Here is a 17,263-nt window from a genome sequence, read left to right as displayed (position 1 = left end):
AATGACCTGCTGGTCTTTCTTTGTTGGTACCTTTGAGTTAAACACATAGCTCTTGTCATAACCACCAGCAGCAACAATACACACTGCTACAGTTTGTCTCGAAGCCAACACTTGAAGGGTAAATCATACCTTAAAGAGAGACCATTTCTTTATATTAGCTTCTAATTTAACTCTACATCAAAAGCTTTGGATTTATAAGACTCAGAGGCCCCACTTTAGAATGATGATGAATACAGGCAATAAAAATTTTGGTTTATGTCTATCGTGTCTGTATAGTTATCTGAATATTCCTGTGTGGAATATATATGGAGTGTGAGCTCTTCCCCCAACCCCCCAGACTAAATCAGACAACTAAGAGTACTTTCAGGCTTCTTGGACAAGTCATCTAACCTTAGGTCACCTGACTCAAAATTTTCTCTTCAATGTACAAGTGAGAACTGGGTCCTTTGGAGTGGAATAATTTTCCTACTTCATTGTTTTGTTTTGAACGTAAGTTTCTTCCTGTTTTATGTAATTTCTATCAATTCCAAAGGGCTTCTTGTTTTACCTGAGGAATTTAAAATACTATGTTTGGCGGACTCTATTGCTACTTTCAGAGTAAATGTTGAAAGTAACTTCACAATAGGATAAAAGCTGGTTACTTAAGTATAAAAAACTTATTCATGTTATTAGACTGCCTTCATTTTCATATTTTACTATAAAGGTAGCCTAATAATTTTGGAAGGAAAGGGATGATCATTTAATTCTAGGTTAGAAGGAAAAAACCTTTCAGCAGATAGATTGCTTAAGAAATTAAGGGGCCCGAAGGTGGCGTGGCAGTCAAGGCATTGGATTCCCACAAGGCTGACCACAGTTTGAGACCCGGAACTGGTGGCTTCCTTTCTCACTTTCCCTCTCTATCTGTCTCTGGTGAACACATGTGCCCATAGCAAACTTTAAAACAATAGTAATAATGATCAATAAAATAAATAAATAACATTAAATTTTTAAAAAGAAAAGAAATTCACACTGGTTACATGTTCATGCATGCCCCAAATCCCAAGAGAATGGAGAATGGATTGTGGCATGACAACCCACACCCACACCCACACCCCCCAGTGGTGATTTCTCACTTTCCTTCTCTCTGGCAAGCACACATGCCAAATGGCAAAAACCTAAAGAAGAAAAGGAAGTCTTAGAGTTGCAGGGATAAATGGAGGTATATAGAGAAGAATGTAACCATTTCAGTGTCTATTTTCCTATTAGTTACTCTACTTTTTTGATTTCCCTAACAATCAGAACTTAACAATTCTTTTCAAATCAGTATTTAATGAATAGACTACTGGTTTCCAAAAAACATTCTGCTTTCTGGGTCCTATTCATGAATAACATGAATAGAAGCATGGCCACATCGGGGGAACACTAGGAGAGTGGAGTTTAGCATCTGAGAACCCCATGGGTCGACATCTCTCCTGTGCTCACTCTCAGTTAACACAACTCAAGTTTTCTCTTTATTCAGAGCTAATGTTTAAAGTTATTTTAAATCACGCTTGAACGTCAATGTTTCCATCTCTAAAACACCACTCCCCACCAACATCCCCACATGCTCTCCCCTTCCTGTTCCTATCATCGTCCTGGGTCAGGGCTGCATCATCCCAAATCTAGGAGAGTCCTCTCCTTCTCCAAGTCAGCCTTCCTACTGTTGTCAGAATTACTGCCTGAGTGAGTGAGTGAGTGAGAAAGAGAAAGATTGAAACTGAACTATGATTCTCTCTACTCCAATGGCTAATTCTTCCTCAGTAACTAAATAATAAACCCTGCCCTTTATAGAGTCTTCTTTTAGGTGTTAACAATATGCCCGTACCTGGTCTCTGGGCTCATTTTCCTTTACCCCAGACATTCCATGGAGCCCTGACCAGCTAACTCCTGCTGAGTCTGGTAGACCTATGGCCTCCAGCTTCACACCAGGAAACCTTCTCTGTGCATTTTTTTTTGGAGAGGTCCACTATAGGGTGCATGCGCTCGCCAGACAGACAGAGAGAGACATAGAGACAGAAAGCGAGAAATCACCCCCCGGGGGGATGGTCACGCCGCAATCCCTTCTCCTCCATTCTCCTCTCGGGATCTTGGGCACACACACATACGCAACCCCAGCGTGAGTTCTAAGCCACCGGGTCCGGGACGCGAACCGTGGTCGACTACGTGGGAGTCCAGCGACATATCCATTACGCTAACTGCTGGTTCCCTCTCTGTGCATTTTTAAACACCCAAGCACTAGCAATCTAGGGCTCTCTTTGAGGCCTAGAGGACACTATTGTCTCCATCCCTCATGAAAATTTTCTTGTCCTTCAAGGCTGAAATGTCACCTCCTACCCTGGTCACCTCACATGAAGGTGACTGCAGCCTTCCTCTAGATTCTCAGAGACAACCATGCTGATAATAGATACCATTTGTCTTAAATTATGGTTGATTATGTTTACTTCTGTTGACCTGTCTTATTTTTCTGTTTCACCTTTTAAGGTCTGTATTGCATTCAAAAGAATTAGGAAGACTTACAGAGAACAGAAAACAAAGGGATAGGAAAACATTACATTTTATTACATTATATTTTAATGTAAAATGTATTTTACATTATATATTTTTAAAATAGTTCCTTTTCATTAATAACAGCCTACCCGGGGAACCAGCAGTTAGCGTAATGGCTATGTCGCTGGACTCCCACGTAGTCGACCGCGGTTCGCGTCTCGGACCCGGTGGCTTAAATCTCACGCCGGGCGCGTGTGCGTGCGTGCCCAAGATCCCGAGAGGAGAATGGAGGAGAAGGGATTGCGGCGTGACCATCCCCCCTGGGGGGTGATTTTTCGCTTTCTGTCTCTATGTCTCTCTCTGTCTGTCTGGCGAGCGCACGCGCCCTATAGCGAAAACCTCTCCAAAAAAAAAAATAAAATAACAGCCTACCCTATTATAAGGCAGATTTAATTTTGCATATTATATTAATTTGCATATTATATTAAAATCCTACATTTTACTACACTTCAAAACAAATTAGATATCTACTGGAAGAAAGAAAAAAGACTAGTTGATCAAGGACTGACTTAGGAATAAAAAAAAATGTTGCAGAAGGTGGGGCGAGTAGAGACATCTCATTTTGTTTTACTATAGTAGGCTGTTCTTCATTTATTCATTCATTCATTCATTCACTTGCTATAGGGTGCATGTGCTTGCCAGAGGTGGGAGGGGTTTAAGAAAGCATATCCCAGGTAGGGTGGCCTTCAATCCGTTCTTGGAACTTTTGAGCATGCACACATATATATCACATATGTTTCTCAAGCTACTGGGTAGAGGACTTGAACTGCTCAATCAGCCTTATGGGCTCCAATCAACCACCATGCCCTGGACCTGTTAATCATCTAAAATAAGTGATTGGTTTGCTGGCCCCATATCCTAGTGGTTAAGGGGGCCTAATCCCTTATGGGTGATTGTACCTGGTTTGCATCCTGGCCCCAGTGGATTGAAAAACACACCAGGCACCTGTGTGTGCATGCCCCAAATCCTAATAGGATGAAGAAATGAAGGAGGAGGGATTGTAGTATGATCATGCTTCAAGGAGTTGCTCTCTCCTTTCCTATTTCTTGGTCTCTCTCTGGTGATATGTGTCCTCATGGCAATTAAAAAATAAAAAGTCTAAAGTAAGTTGTTGGTACACTAAGACCTTTTCATATCTCAATGCCAACCTTTAAGCTACCCAAGAGGCTGAAACTCATCTTCTGTGAGTACCAAAAAGAGCTTCAAAAAGAGATCAGAGGCTATGTTATCACAACCTACTTTTCTTGGCTTTTCCAGCTTTCAAAATCAGAAGGTTTTTCTTCCTTAGTTTTAAATGTAGAACTAACTACAATTTAAGCTTCTTCTAATATCGGGTCATCAGAACAGTCACGACTTATTTTTCTATGTTTTCGATGCGAAAATGTGTCATGACTTTCCCTGTGACCCAATAGTTTAGGATTTGTTCTTTCTATTCCAAACGTAGCTTTTAAAAAATATGTTTTTGTTTTCCTCTCCAGTTCTAAAATCTTCATATCATACTTGCCTTGACACATCATGCATTGTTTGCACAGAACTGGGCAATAAACATTCCCAGGTAGCATTTCCCATCTTTGTATTTGTTAAGCCTTAAAATATCCAAGCTCCCTGGAGAGCCCAAATCATTTGTTTCAACTGCTGCCCCCTCCTCAGTTCAGCCCCATCAAGTTAGTGTAATTACAATGTTAAATTTTGAGTTCTTTCTTCTTTTTTAGAGCTATAGATTTGCACCTACCTTTTCTGAAAAGTTTCTGATACTCACTTTCCTAAAATCTCTAATTACATTCAATGCGTTTTTAAAGCTCTAGGATGAGTCACTTTCCCATAAGGTTTTTGTCACTTCCATGTCCCCAACTAGTTATTCTTTATTAGAAACAATTAACTCCAGAACAGGAGTGCCCTTTTTGCTTCTCTACCATATAAGACACAAAATTCTCAGAAAGTTAAATCCAGTATTTACTAGATTATCTGTGTTAAATGGAATGAAGCTCCCAGCAGATTCTGAGATAGAGTCCTCTATTATTATGTCTTGCTTATGTATGATATGTATCTACATAAACCATCATTAGGGTTAAATATCAAACCTAAAGTTTTGCAAGAGCCCTCCTTTGCAAATGACAGGAGATAGTGAGGATGGCAAACAGTTATTGCTACTATTGATAACAGCAAAGAGAGCAACGTTTGCACACTTTAGGAACATCCAAATACATCAATGAGATCAACAACAAAAAAAGAATATTTGAGGAAAAATTATAAAATCCTCTTCTACATTTGCAGAGTAATTTGATTCAATTAAATAAATGACTAGCTCAATTTTTCAAGTATGGATTTACTGCATATACAAAGCATCACATGACTATTATTTTATGGTTATTTAACTGTCTCCTTGTTGTCAAAACTCACATTATGTAATTCAAGACTAGCTGAGAAATGATTTTTCTTTTGAAATCCTCTCCCTTTCTCTTACACCTCAAGCATTAGAGGATGAGTTTCATTTTTACTTTCCTACAAAGTTATATTTTTAGTTCCTTAGACTTTATGGCGCTCTATCTACCTGTAATTATGCTGCGAAAGCATAAGAAGACGACAATGAAAGGCCAGCTGCAGACACGAGAGCAAAAGGCCTATTTGTGGTCTTGAGCAGCTGCAATAGGGCAGGGCGCACCTGGCAGAGTTCCCTCTGTCTCCAGCCAGGCATGACAAACCCATAGACAGAGTAGTCCCTCTTAGAGGGCGTTATTTCACTGCCCTGGAAGCCACAGGCTGAGGTCAAAGTCCAAGAGGGCTGATCCAAAAGGGTAAGGAGTGAGACTAAAGAGTGAAGGACTTCTAGAAAGATCTCCATATCCTAAAGAGCCACCACTCACTGTCCCATCCCTCCTCCCTCAAAACAAGTCAAAGTAAAACAGCCACCACAGCTCACTCAGGGAAGGCCAGATGTTACTTGTAATTCTACTTTGGAAATACTGCCTGGGATAGTTTTGATTTGATTTTTTTTTTCCTTAAAAAAATATGAAGTCATGAATTTGGATTTTACCCAGGACAGCAAGAAAAATGAAATATATCAGTCATATCTTTTGAAATTGGAATATCTTTCAGGGAATAGAAATATTTTCTAATGGTTTTCTTCTACAGTTAGGTGAAATTCCTTTTGTAAGGGGCCATTATTGCCTTAGAATAAATAAAAGATGCTGTCGTATGTGGAGGTTTGTAAAGCTCAGTGCAATTCGATGCTTTTAGTCTTTACATAATGATCTTTGCACTATACAGTGCTTCTGGCTCCTTGGTTTCAATTAGTGCTTTCTTACTTAGTCAGTTAATGTAATTGCAGCAAAGTAGCACATTTATATTCTATTCATCAACAACATTACCATATAATGCAAATTCACTTTGGAATCTTATTCACATTTCTTCAAAGACTCAGAAAGGGTGGAAGTGAATCCTCATTCCCAAAGAGAAGAGTGCGAATGGGCTGAAAACTACAGGTACACATAAAGACAGACTATATTGTCCCAGGTGCAATAGACATCTTAATATACATTTAGGATGAGGTTAGATGGTTAACTACCTTTCTGACAAACAACGATAAAGTCTCTTTCATGGAATGGACTGGTCTCCAGAGGTGCTTCCATAAAAAATGAACTCACCTAGGGCCAGATGATAGTGCAGCAGTACAATGCAACACTCTGTGAGTGTTGGTTGCCACATGGGAAGGTTGCCAGATCTCACTCAGAGACCTCCCTCAATGCACTACGTGCCTGTGTGTCCACATGCTCTGAGCTCATGGGGGTTGGGGGTAGACTATGGCACCAAGACCCTGGTGGGTTGCTTTATCTCTCTCTCACACACTCATGAAACCAATCAATAAACTCGAAAAAATAAAAGAACACTCCTCAGAAGGATTTACACATATGTATCTTTTAATTCCTATTTTACTTCTCATCTGCCAATACAGTCCAAATCCTATTGAGAAAATGCTACAATTTATTTTATTATATAGGCATTCTGCTGTTGTTAATACTGACTGAATAAGCGTCTAAGGACTAAAACCTTGGAAACCCATTCTAATGGGTCCACAGAGTTGTCCTTAATCTCTCTTATAACACAACTTACATCACTCAGTACAATGATCAAGGAAATATGCAGCAGCTAAAATAAGAACAACACTACTTACGGTTGACAGAGTTTCACCAGGTCCTGGTCGGTGGTGTTGGGAGGCAGGCCTCGGATGTAGAGGTTCGTTTTGCTTAGCTGATCCCATCCTGAGTTGCTGCTGCTGCTACTGTTGTTATTACTGCTGGTGGTGCTGGGACTGGGAGGGGCCATGGGGTGCGTTGGGACCAGAGACTGCTGGAAAACAAAGAACAGGAGCATTAGAACATTAGAGATTGATTCAGAGGCTAGATAGTCTCCAAAATAAAAATGAAGTTTCCAAGGTTTAAAGACAAGTCATCTTCAGATACTTTGATGTATAGACTTTAATTTACACCATTAAAAAAGATCTGTTCAGTCTACCAAAATGCTCTTTCCTTTAACATGAAATTAATAATAGGATTTTGCTCAGTAGAAAATTCTCTATGTACGCTTTAAATGCAACTCAATTTATAAAAGATTAACTTATTCATACAGTTTAAAGAATGTATCACTAAGACTCCGAAATGACTTGCATGAAGTTATATGATAATACTGTCTTAATATACACTAATTAAGAAATCACTAGACTTTTGAAAAGGTTTTCAAATGCTGAAGAACATTTGATTGAAAGTTGCTGATTATTTTATTAAGACAACTCTTCAAATGAGAATACTCTTCAAGTATAAGAAAGTTAAGAATTTAATCCACATCATGAAGTAAGGACTTCACCTCGTTCAAAGACAGGCACATGCTTCATTGAGGCATGTGGATAAGATTCACAGGCATGCTGCCCTTTGCTCTGGCTAAATCTGTGAAATTTAACCCTTGTGAGTATGGTAGCTGGAAATCTTCCCAAGCCTCATGGCAAACACCACAACTCTTGCAAAGCCTGCAGCCAAGGGCTCAGTGTGGTTTGACAGTCAGCAGCCACCTAGGAAGAATGTCTGAAATTGTACTCACACCAGATAATTCTCTGTGAGCCAATCGAAAAAACCCCACAGTTCTCTGACCTTACGCCACACACATGACTTAGGAGGAAGTTAAATGGTTCAGCTTGAGATGGAAGTGAGCACAACCCAAAGTGTCCTCCCAGTGAGTGCTCAGTAATTTCACACCTGGACAGAAATTTTTTTTCTCTTCCTCACAGCTTCTAAATAACAAATATACTAAACCCAAGCATATCGCTTCTATTAGCAGTTTGAACATTTGAATTTAGTCACTAGACTGCAACAAAAATTTCAAGTCTTTACACCTATAAACAAGAATATTAGGCATATGGAAACCAAATTAAATTCCACAGTGGAAAGTTTGGAAAGCCGACCCTTTGAAATAAATGTATCCCCCTTTACCTCATCAGAAAGCTCAGCTACCCACCACAGATCCCTGGTTCTGTATTCAGTTCTGCCATGATCATCCCAGTTCCGCAATATCCCAACACAATGGGATCTCATTAATTTAGATACACAATCACATCTTCTGGTCCTATACCTTCCAGATTCTTCTTCCCACTGCCCAGGGGCCTTGCTAAGAAATTATCTGAGTGCAAACACTACTTTATCTAATGGGGTTTTCTTTAAGAAGGAGAACAGCAAAAAGTGTTAACTGTAGTCAATGCAGAAATGCTACCTACAGAAGGCTGAACTTAAAACAGGGAACATCAGACTGTTTAACCCCCAAACAAAACCTGCCTGAGATCACATCTTATCTAATCGATCTGACTTCTGTCCTTAATAAGCAGTTGGACTCATATCCTTTCCCTTCACTGCTGGTTTTCCTCTGAGGGCTGAAGACTCTGCTTTCTAGAAATAAAACCAAGACTAAACCCTGTCTTTGGCTTGTCACATGTGGCACCTCAGACCATGTCATACAGAGTCCAGGTTCCATTTCTGAGGCAACTTATTACCTGTGCGTACCCAGCCCTCCCCTGTTTCTCAAATCAGTAAGAACTGAGGTGCTGGAAATAACACACATTTGCCTATCCCAAGCCTTTGACTGACACAGAGAAATTGTAGCTGTCCAGAGAACTGGACAAGACTGAATTTTCTCTTCGATCTCCTTTGATCAGTGTCAGAGAAAACATCCCAACATGAGCCACACCATCACCCAGTATGATGGGTGCAGCTGCCAGGGACAAGACACATTCGCCTGGGAGGAGATATGGAGAAGTAGCAAAGGAGCTGTGGGTCAAGTCCATCCCACTCTTAGAGGATTCCATCAACGTGGTGCAAAGGAACCATCAGATGTTCACAGACTGCATTCCACGGCAGCACCGGCTCCGACCCCAGGGGGACAGGGAGGGCTGGGCCTGAACTTACATGTTGAAGGGAAATGTTCGGGGGTGTGATTTATTCAGAGATCATTTGACATTAAAGCAGTAGGTTTGTATTTATGTATTTATTTTTGGCAGAAGTGGAGCTATGATTTGTGTTTCTGAATTTACATAGCCAATTTAATGTATGTCCAACATGCATTCATATTAATTGTAGTGATGTTTTCTCACTGTGGGAAGTAGGTGAGAACCCATCTGGCCTGTGACTCCCTGCTCTCTCTCATCTGCCCCATGAGGGAATGGAATCTTCTACCATCTGATCCTACACAGGAGACAGGGACTCCTCAGTGTACCAGAGGAGGACTACTAGCCTCTAGTGAACCCTTTAGAGAACTTAGTTCAAATTCAAATTTCATCTGAACATTAACTCTCTCTCAGAGCTAGCCGAATACAAAGATAGCTGAAAGAGAGAAGCCCTGATTTTGTCTAGATGGTCCATTTTAAAATTTTCTGGTGCAAATAATGTTAGAGCAAAGATTTAAGTTTCGTTTTGTTTTTAGGTTTTTCTCATAGGGCACATGCACTTGCTAGAGAGATACAGAGACAGAAAGAGACAAAGAGAGGAAAAATGAGAAACCACCCTGCGGCGGGAATGGTCACACCACAATGCCTTGTTCTTCATTTTCCTCTCAGTATTTTGGGCATGCAAGCATACATACCTGGCGTGATTTTCAAGCCCCTGAGTCAAGGACTCAAACCGTGGTAAGTCACATGGTAGTCCAGCACCTTATCACCTTAACCACTATGCCAACTGCTGACCCCTGGAAACATTAAGTTTTTAGAATTCACTGAAACTAAAGAAGAAAATTCAAACAAGAAAGCTGTTTACTCCTAAATATTAGGAATGGGCTAGTGTTAATGATAATAGTATGAATAATAATTACTGTCACATAGCAGATGTCTACCATGTACCAGACTCTGGGTAAGTTTTATATTCACTATCTTACTTAATCCAACAAAACAGCTACATTATTGTTCTCCCACTTTGCAGACTAGAAAACTGAGTCTCAAGAGAATCTAAGTAATGCATCAAGGCCACACCTTTTGTGGGTGTTGGGGCTAGAATTTGAAGCAGCCAAGTTTGCTAAATGACAGAGCCAGAACCATCAAACAGTACTCTAAATGGTACCCCAAACACCTTCTATCTCCCAGATGCCCTCCTGCAGTCTCTCATTTTCCATCCCCATCCTACCTGTAGCCTAACTATCGAATTCAAGCTTCTTGGAAATGTGATACTGAATACCACTGACAGCTATGTATTTTAATAGTGTTTCCAAAAAAAAACTTACCTTTAAAAAGAAAAACTGTTTTTTTAAAATTATACTTTATACATTTTTTTTCGTTAAAGGATGAGTCCTGCAACAACCTTGGAAAGCTGTCGCGTATTACAACTAAACATCAGAGTCAGCATTTTAGGAAGGCATTACTTAAACAGGGAAAAATTAAACCCTCATGCCTAGATTGAAATGCAAATACAAGTCTTTAACTACGACTTCAGAACACTGATAAATTTAAAGTAATTACACTTTGTAGTTAGACTATGTGCCTTGGCAGCACAAATGATAAACTTACCAAACAAAATAAAACAGAAAGAAAGAAAATTTACAAAGGAACAGTATTTTATCAAGCTCCATCTTCCTCATTGGTTGCACTTTTGCATCTTGTCTCTCAGAAAGTTTAAGCCACCACGGAATTTCAAAAGACCCTCTGTGAATGAAGCCAGGGCTAGTTTACTGCATTGGATCTAATTAGGGAATTGGTGACTAGATAACTAGAGCTAAGTGCTGACCCATCCCAAAAGAGCTTATCCTCTATCCCAAACTTCTCCAAATTAACTTTACTCCTTTCAGGTCAGGTAAACAGCTACATTCTCTCTCTTCATGGGCAGAGGAAACAGGCTAATCCCATTTTCTTGGTAATATTTATCTGGGATTAATTAGTCTGCCCAAACTGATAAAAAACAAAGTCAGTGGTGAATAAATGGGTGGCTTTATTATCAGATCCTCTGCACTCCCTGCACAAGTGTCCCAGCGCCAGCAGGAAAAGCAACTCATTCACACTCAGAAGAACTTCCTGTGTGGGCAACACTCAGAAAGCACTTCCTGTGAAGGACTTCCTCTATGGATAACAATCAGGGAGCACTTCCTGCATAGACAGCACTGGTGCCTCCATCCGGCCAGGAAAGCCCACTGGGCCTCCTACACTGAAAGATAGGACCACTGACATACATAGGGTAATTCCATTGTCCTCTCCTCATGTCACCCTCCCACCCAACACCATATCAAACATGTCGTCTCTTCTATACAAACACCAAGTGCAAAGGGACTTCACAAAAAAGGTCATAATTAACCACTGTGAACTAAAATGGGGTGGTAATCATGTACATTGTTGTAGATTTCTATTTAGCATGGATGATTTAAAAATGAAGGTCTATCGTTTTGAATTCTATTGTCTCATTTCCTTCCTATTACTAAAGGCTAAGGAATAGTGATCTGACCAACCCTATAGCTGACGCTGTCCTCCTTTTTTACCCCCTTACTTAGCAACTTCGCTAAGAATTCTATTGTATTTTGAAAGGAAAGGAAACTTAGACCTGCCTTCTAATCTCTCTCAAGTCTTCTTTAAAGCCACCATCCTCAGTTTACAAAGGCTATGATCCCTTAGTCCTATATGCTGGGGGATTATATATCCCCTGTTCCGATATGTCACCACCATGGCAACCACCACCACGGTGACCACCACCACGGCGACCACCACCACGGCGACCACCACGGCAACCACCACCACGGTGACCACCACCATGGCGACCACCACCATGGCGACCACCACCATGACCCCAACAGCAGGCAGGTTTAACACATCAATAATTTCCTTTACCGAGAAGCAAAAGCATCACTACTGTTGCTTCTCAGAGCACAGAGAAATTAGAGAACATTGTCATTTTCACTGGTAATTCATGTAATGGAGTATACTATGTGATGACATTATATATACTATGCTAATTTCCATATACTGATTACTCTCTATATGTTTTTTTAAAGAATTAGTTTATTTAGCTTTTTAAAAAATGTATTTATTTACTTATTTTGATTTTATCAGAGAAGAACAGAGAGAAAGAGAGAGAGAAGGAAAGTGAGAAAGCAAGCTGCCACCAGGTCTGGGACTTGAACCATGGTCAGTCATGTGGGAGTCCAGCACCCTTAACCTCCATGTCATCTGCTGGCCCCTCTCCATATGTCTTCAAGATATTAAAAATATATATAATATGAGGGTATTATTAAGCTGGGAGCTTGGGGATAAAGGGAAATGCTCAAATGGGCCAATTTAGCCATGGTCAGGAGTTTTGTTTGTTTCCTTTTAGCCTTCCAAATGGCTGAATGAAAGCTAGGGATGATGGCTAGGAAAGAATTTCTGGCCTAGGGAAAAAAAAAAAAAAAAAAAAGGGCAGAAGTGGGAGATGAATTAGTAAAGTGAGAGTTAAGAAACTGGTCAGGAAGCAGTTGCTTTTCAGGGTAGGTCAGGGAAGGAATGCCCAAAGTCAGGATATTAAAGGGCAGCACCTAGATTAATAAAGAATAGTCCCCCTTTACACAGTGTCGTAGTTATCCATATTATGGAATGAGAGAAATATCCACTAATCTCATTTGATACGAGGGTATCAAGGTGCAAATCACTATTCCCAATGAATTTATGAAACAAGTTCTCATACCTTCACTGTCCCTTGTTAAGAAACAAACAGCAGCTTTAAGACTATAAAGCTGAGAAACAGATCATAAATTTTTTTTGTTGCATTAAGTCTGTCAAAAGAGTGGGGTCCATATTACATTAGCTATTCAAATAAAATCTAAAAATAAATGTTCAGTAGGCTTCACAATTAATTCTCTGATGTATCTATCAAAACTGATCCTTTCATGTAAAATTGACATTCCCACATAGAAATCCCTTTACCTAAATTACTATCACTTTCATAGACCTCTGATAAAAGAAACAAAGTTAAGACTTGCATTATGGAATACTACATGACTGAATAGACAAGAATCATCACACAGAAATGAAAGAGCTTAAACAGAAGGAAAAATGCTTAGGGATTCAAACAGTTTGAACACTTTTTTTGGGGTAGAGATAGTGATTTGGGTGGGCAGGAAGAAGAAAGCGTAAGCGAGGGACACTAATCTGCTGTGGAAAACACACGTCTAGTATAATGCTTGGTTTCTAAGGTCAAATTTCCCTTCCAGATCCCACCAGGAAATTAGATTCCTAATCATTCAGATATCCTTTAATGGTGGGTCCCATGTTCCTGCATAAAAAAACCAGTCCAATTTTTCTGTTCCCTACAAAGGTTCTTCTGAGAACTCCTAACTCCCCAAGCTGCGTACTCAGAACTTTGGACCAGAAAACACACCAGGATTCTTGTGCTATTTATTTCTTCTTGTCTTGGAACAGTACTGACAAATTGGGGGTAAGAGGGGGGTGCATGGAGGGGTTGGACAGTATGTGAAATAGTTAAAGACCAACATGAAGATACCAGACTGAAGACATTAAATGTAAGTTATTCACCAGAAAACTGGAGGGACAAGAAAGTGAAGGGCCTAAGGCAATGGTTTCAAAACCTCCTTCCCAGAGAACATATCCATTAGGAAGGAAAAGCTTTTAACAGTGGGTTCCTAGCCTTAGCTACCCTTAATTGCACTACATATAATGGTGTGGTATGGCATAGTTTCTAAAAATAATAGTTTGACCAAGGGGAGATAGGGAGCAGGGAGGATGAAAGGGCAAGGGACACAAAGGTTGAGGAAGGCTTCACAGAGGGAGAGGATGGCTGAGTGAGCTGAATGTTAATAGCAAGTCATTAAGAATAAAAGGAATGGAAAGTCTGAAAGGGTGCTAGTAGGGAGAGGAGAGGAGAAATCAACAAAAGATAAAGACGAGATGTGAGATGCTCACTCTTCATGAAAGTCAGGGAAATGTTCAACTCGCTGGCTCAGAGGAAACTCCAAGAGTTGATGTTTGAGGGAGGAGGGAAATGAGAAAGGTTGCAGAAGAACCTAAAAAGCAAGGTGTAGTATGGACATGGTATCACAAATTGCCACCATCTCACAGGAGAAAAGAGAATTTAAAGACATTAATGAAGAGGATGGCTTGTGGGAAACAAAATTCCTCCCTTCCCTCTATCAAAGGAAGGTACGTCATTAAAAAAAAAAAAAAAAAAAAAATATATACCATCTCAGCCAGGAACTAGAATGAGTAAATAACTACTGATTATCTCTGGACTGTTCAATTCCAGTTTGGACTGGTGATTTCTTTTTTTTTTTCTTTTATAATTATTTGACTTTATTATTTTTAAAATTTGCTACAGGGCATGTGTGCTCACCAGAGAGAGACAGAGAGAGAGAAGAAAAGTGAGAAGACAAGCCGCTAGATTAGGGACTTGAACCATGGTTGTCCAAGTGGGAATCCAGTGCCTTAACCACCATGTCACCTGTGATTTCTATACTCCCTTCCAGCTCTAATATTCAGTAGCAGGCTAAGGCTAAAGTGTATCGAGATAGCACCAGTCAGGTTCTTTGAATACTCTTCTCTCTCTGCAAAATGGCCAGAGAAGTGGAGCAACAGGTTAAAATGCACAGACTCCAGGAAGGACAATCTCTGTGACACTGCACAACTGAGGACCAGCAGAAATCACACACTGCAGCATTGTCTTCCTACACCCTTAAGCCCTGCACTGTTCTGACTTTGTCACAGAGGATTCTAAGGTATCCTAAATATATAAGCTATACTAAAATTACGACTAAAGCCTAAAGGAACATATTTAAAACAAAAATAATGCAATAGTCAGAGCTCCTGAAACTGGAGTGTTTTTTCTTTTTCTTTTTCTTTTTTTTTGCTATAGGGCATGTGCGTTTGCCAGACAGACAGAGAGAGACATAGAGACAGAAAGCGAGAAATCACCCCCCAAGGGGGATGGCCACGCTGCAATCCCTTCTCCTCCATTCTCCTCTCGGGATCTTGGGCATGCATGCACACGCGCCCGGCCTGAGCTGTAAGCCACCGGGTCCGGGACGCGAACCGCGGTCGACTACGTGGGAGTCCAGCGACATAGCCATTAAGCTAACTGCTGGTCCCAAACTGGAGTGTTCTTAAAGTGAAAATTACAGCTGAAATCAACACAATGACTTTGATCTACTGAGACTTTATTAGTACCCTGACATTTTTGTTTCAGCAAGTAATCAGAAAAGCTGCATTCACAGTATCTGCAGTCTCATTTATATATATATATATATATATAGATATAGATATAGATATGTGTGTGTGTGTATGTGTGTGTGTGTATATATATATACCTGTATATGGTTCAAGTCTCATTTTTTATATGTATATATAAATAATATATATATTAATGAGACTTGAACCATGGTTGTCCACGTGGGCATCCAGTGCCTTAACCACCATGCCACCTGTGATTTCTATACTCTTCTAGCTCTAAAATTCAGTAATTCAGTAGCAGGCTAATGCTAAAGTGTATTGAGATAGCACCCGAGATAGCACTTATATATGGACTCTATAATAGCTCTGAACCTACCTTAAAAGAAAATTCAAAATAATAAGCAAATTACATCCCAAACAACCACCTGTTAGACCATGGTAGACTTGATATCCTGCTCAACTTCAGGTGCAAAATTAATTATTCTCTTGGATTCTAAATGCAGGTGTTTTTCTCCTCCTCTGAGCCTCAAATGAGGAATTTCCACATACACACCAGTTTTCTTTCTCAACACACAGCCTTGTCAAGAGGACAGAAAATTCTTCCTTTTTACTCAAAATAAGTTAAAAAAAAAAAAAACTTCCTAAGGAAGTGAAACATTACTTTTATCATGACAGTTCAGGATACCTTGGCAATGTTCTGAATTTCCTGCCTCACCCTGGAAGAGTTAGGATTCCAGGGCTGACAACTTCCTCCCAGCTGTTTTTTAAGGCCTTTCTACAGCACAGTCTGTATCTTCTCTGTGTATTATTTGCAAGTAAAGAATTATTGCTGAGATTGCAAAGTCCTCAGGGTGGAAATCACCCATTCTAAAATACACTTTCATCACATTAACTGGTACTTGTTGAAAACATTGTAAAGAGAATAAATGTTAAGTTAGAAAAATTATATGAGTAAATTTATAATAAAGAAAACAAAAACTACCCCAAGCCAATTTACTCAAGTTACTTATTTTAGATGTACAATGACTTGTAGTACTATAGGTTTCCCAAATTAGCCCTTAGATAACAAAGCATTATCAGGACTTTCAGGAACTTGAACAAACATTTCAAATTTCCCCTTAGTTTTAAAAAATAATACATTTTTTTCCTTCTGATAGTGTAATTTACAGAGAAACAAAGTAAAACATGAATGGGAACATTTTTTGAATCACTACAATTTGAAAAGTAACATTTGGGTTTGTTTCTGTGTCTCATATATATGACACAATCTGAATAGTTACAGAAGGTGATACCAGGCCCAGCTTGGCAGCAGGGCTGGGAGCAAACTGAACTGCAGTGCTGGAGGCAAATTGCTCACCACAGGTTGGGTTCCCCAGGGAGGCTTGAAAACACACCTTGTTCAAGGCATGTTCATGAAGGCCAGAGATCCTGCCAAGCTAGAGGCCAAAGGAAGGGCACTGCAATGTGACCAGTTAGGGTGCTTCTCTTTCTTGCCCCGCCCCCCTCACACAAATGTGCATGCTACTACGAATAAAATAAATAAACTTAAAAAAATAAAATAAATGGGGCAAGCAGGCAGCATGGTGGTTAAGGCCACTGGATCCCACATGGCTACCTTCTTAGTTTGGTATGAACCTGCCAACCTGAAGGACACGCAAGGAGCATGTACATGTATGCTCAAAACCCTGAGAGGAGAATGGAGGGGAGCAGACTGCATGTGGCCATTGCCTCTGGAGGGTGCTTTCTTGGTTTCTTAATGTGCCCTATGGCAAATTAAAAGAATAGTAAAGTGATACTAGTGTAAAACAACTCTTTTATTATGCATCAGCCTATGTATTTTTTTGTACACCTCTCTGTGTAAGTAAAGACAGAGGGGAGTGGATGACTGTCTTGGAGCCTATAATGCATGAGACAATGAGCATGGCAGGCACACACCTGTGCACACGCCTGTGATCTTTGTTGGCTAATGCTGATAGTGAATCACAGTGTGAAAATCTTATTGGGGGTGCGTCCCCCCTAGAAGAAAGAAACTTT

At 40.0% G+C, this 17,263-nt stretch overlaps 1 protein-coding gene across 10 annotated transcripts in view; it reads right to left on the bottom strand.

Annotated features, from left to right (window-relative positions):
* The window catches only part of RBMS1 (RNA binding motif single stranded interacting protein 1), a 259,130-nt gene that overhangs the window by 112,832 nt on the left and 129,035 nt on the right, over window positions 1-17,263 (bottom strand). For 6 of the 10 annotated variants that reach the window (XM_006160278.3, XM_027776517.1, XM_006160279.3 and 3 more), the window contains exon 2: window positions 6,737-6,912. In XM_006160278.3, the coding sequence (XP_006160340.1) occupies window positions 6,737-6,912 (176 nt within the window). Of the gene's footprint in view, window positions 1-6,736; window positions 6,913-11,622; window positions 11,675-17,263 lie in introns of those variants that run through there. The other 4 variants (XM_027776515.1, XM_006160280.3, XM_027776518.1 and 1 more) reach the window with 2 other exon arrangements.

Source organism: Tupaia chinensis, unplaced genomic scaffold, assembly GCF_000334495.1.
Source record: "Tupaia chinensis unplaced genomic scaffold, TupChi_1.0 Scaffold000674_2, whole genome shotgun sequence".
Lineage (NCBI taxonomy): Eukaryota > Metazoa > Chordata > Mammalia > Scandentia > Tupaiidae > Tupaia > Tupaia belangeri.
Note: the sequence above shows the minus strand (reverse complement) of the source record. Positions and strands in the feature narration are given on the sequence as shown.